The 1,786-nt window shown below is 57.5% G+C and overlaps 1 protein-coding gene across 1 annotated transcript in view; it reads left to right on the plus strand.

Annotated features, from left to right (window-relative positions):
* Nucleotides 1-1,734, plus strand: part of LOC103810228 (sodium-dependent serotonin transporter-like) — a gene marked incomplete at both ends in the record, with an annotated part of 3,075 nt that extends 1,341 nt beyond the window's left edge. Inside the window, 4 exons of the mRNA XM_009083122.1 lie at nucleotides 610-744; nucleotides 853-1,072; nucleotides 1,255-1,393; nucleotides 1,600-1,734. Of these exons, the coding sequence (XP_009081370.1) occupies nucleotides 610-744; nucleotides 853-1,072; nucleotides 1,255-1,393; nucleotides 1,600-1,734 (629 nt within the window). The remainder of the gene's footprint in view (nucleotides 1-609; nucleotides 745-852; nucleotides 1,073-1,254; nucleotides 1,394-1,599) is intronic.
* Between the last annotated feature and the right edge of the window lie 52 nt (nucleotides 1,735-1,786).

Below are 1,786 nucleotides of genomic sequence, written 5' to 3' on the forward strand. Positions count from 1 at the left end.
GGGGGTGCTGGGAATGCTGAGGGTGCTGGGGATACTGGGAATGTTGGGGGTACTGGGAATACTGGGGGTGCTGGGGATGCACAGGGAGAGCTCTCAGAGAGAGGAGCCATCGGGATTAAATTAACTAGTCCCAGCAGAACTCGGAGAGCAGCTCCACTTCCAAAACCTCCATGGGGTACAAGTGTAGCCCCAGTAAAAATGAGTGTGCTATGAATTATGCAGATTACAGCGTTAATGATGTGTCTTGGGGTGGCTGTGCACGTTCAGTGGGATTTTTCTCCAAAACTCTTCTAGACCTGGGGGGTGCTTGGTGTCCCCCAATGGTTCATGTGGGTCTTTGTACCATCCTGGTCAAGTGGTGGAATGTTCCTGCCCAAAGGCTGGAACACCAGTGGGACAGTCCTGGGGAGCCCAGAAAGCTGAGACATCAAGCAGAGACTCACATCTCTGAGCCCCTCTGAACAGATCATTTCCAAAGCGTCTCACAAACACATCCAAACCTGATGTGCTGCACTGGAGCAGCACCAGGAGGGAGGGAGGGAGAGTGACGATGCCATGGTCCTTCCCTGCCAGCCTGATAGTCACCCCCACTCTGCTTCCACCCCACAGGAGCCTTCCTCATCCCCTACACACTGATGGCTGTTTTTGGAGGGGTGCCCCTCTTCTACATGGAGCTGGCCCTGGGGCAGTTCCACAGGACAGGTGCCATCCCCATCTGGAAACGCATCTGCCCCATCTTTAAAGGTAAGAGACCCCCAGCCCAGGTCACACCGTGTTTGGAGTGGGGCTGTGCTGGCACTGCTGGTCCCACAGCCACGTCCCAGGGGCTGAGCCCATCCCTGCTTTCCCCAGGCATTGGCTTTGCCATCTGTATCATTGGCCTGTACGTGTCCTTCTACTACAACACCATCATTGCTTGGGCTCTCTACTACTTCTACTCGTCTTTCTCGGGCACTCTGCCCTGGGCAAGCTGTGACAACCCTTGGAACACTCCTGACTGCACCAACTACTTTGGGAGGAGCAATGTCACCTGGACCAACTTCTCCAGGTCCCCTGCTGAGGAGTTCTACACGTAAGCACACGGATGTGGATGGTGTGTTTAAGATGGGCACGTCCTCGTGGAGGTACTCGGGTCTGCTGCCTGGCAGTGGGTGACTGGGAGCAGAGTCTCAGCTGGGGATGCTCTTGGGAGGCTCATGGACTGCCTGCCCAGGGCTGATTCTGCTCCCTGGCTGTGGGGATCCCTGCCCACAGGAGGAAGGTTCTGGAGATCCAGAAATCCAAGGGTCTATATGACATAGGAGGGATCCACTGGCAGCTGCTCCTCTGCCTCTTCCTCATCTTTGCCATTGTCTACTTCAGCCTGTGGAAAGGGGTGAAAACCTCTGGGAAGGTAAGGAGGACTCCAATCCCAGCCCTGCCCTGGCACAGACTGGGGAGACTCATCACCTGGTGGGAGTCTCAGGCTCACCTGAGTGCTGGAAGAGGGAATATCACCTCCTCCCCAGCCCCTCAGGCCAAGCCAAGGGAGCCAGCTGTGCCCAACACAGGGGGTTGGGTGCTCAGTGGTGCTGCAGGGTGACAACTGCCTCCCCTCAGGTGGTGTGGGTGACAGCCACCCTGCCCTACGTTGTCCTCCTCATCCTGCTGATCCGAGGGGCCACCCTGCCTGGTGCCTGGAGAGGGGTTGTGTTCTACCTGCGCCCAGACTGGGGCAAGCTCCTGAGCACTGCGGTGAGTGCGTGGTGGGACCCACTGCCCCAGGGACAGCAGCACCCAGATCTCC

Source organism: Acanthisitta chloris, unplaced genomic scaffold, assembly GCF_000695815.1.
Source record: "Acanthisitta chloris isolate BGI_N310 unplaced genomic scaffold, ASM69581v1 scaffold31899, whole genome shotgun sequence".
In the NCBI taxonomy this organism is placed as follows: domain Eukaryota; kingdom Metazoa; phylum Chordata; class Aves; order Passeriformes; family Acanthisittidae; genus Acanthisitta; species Acanthisitta chloris.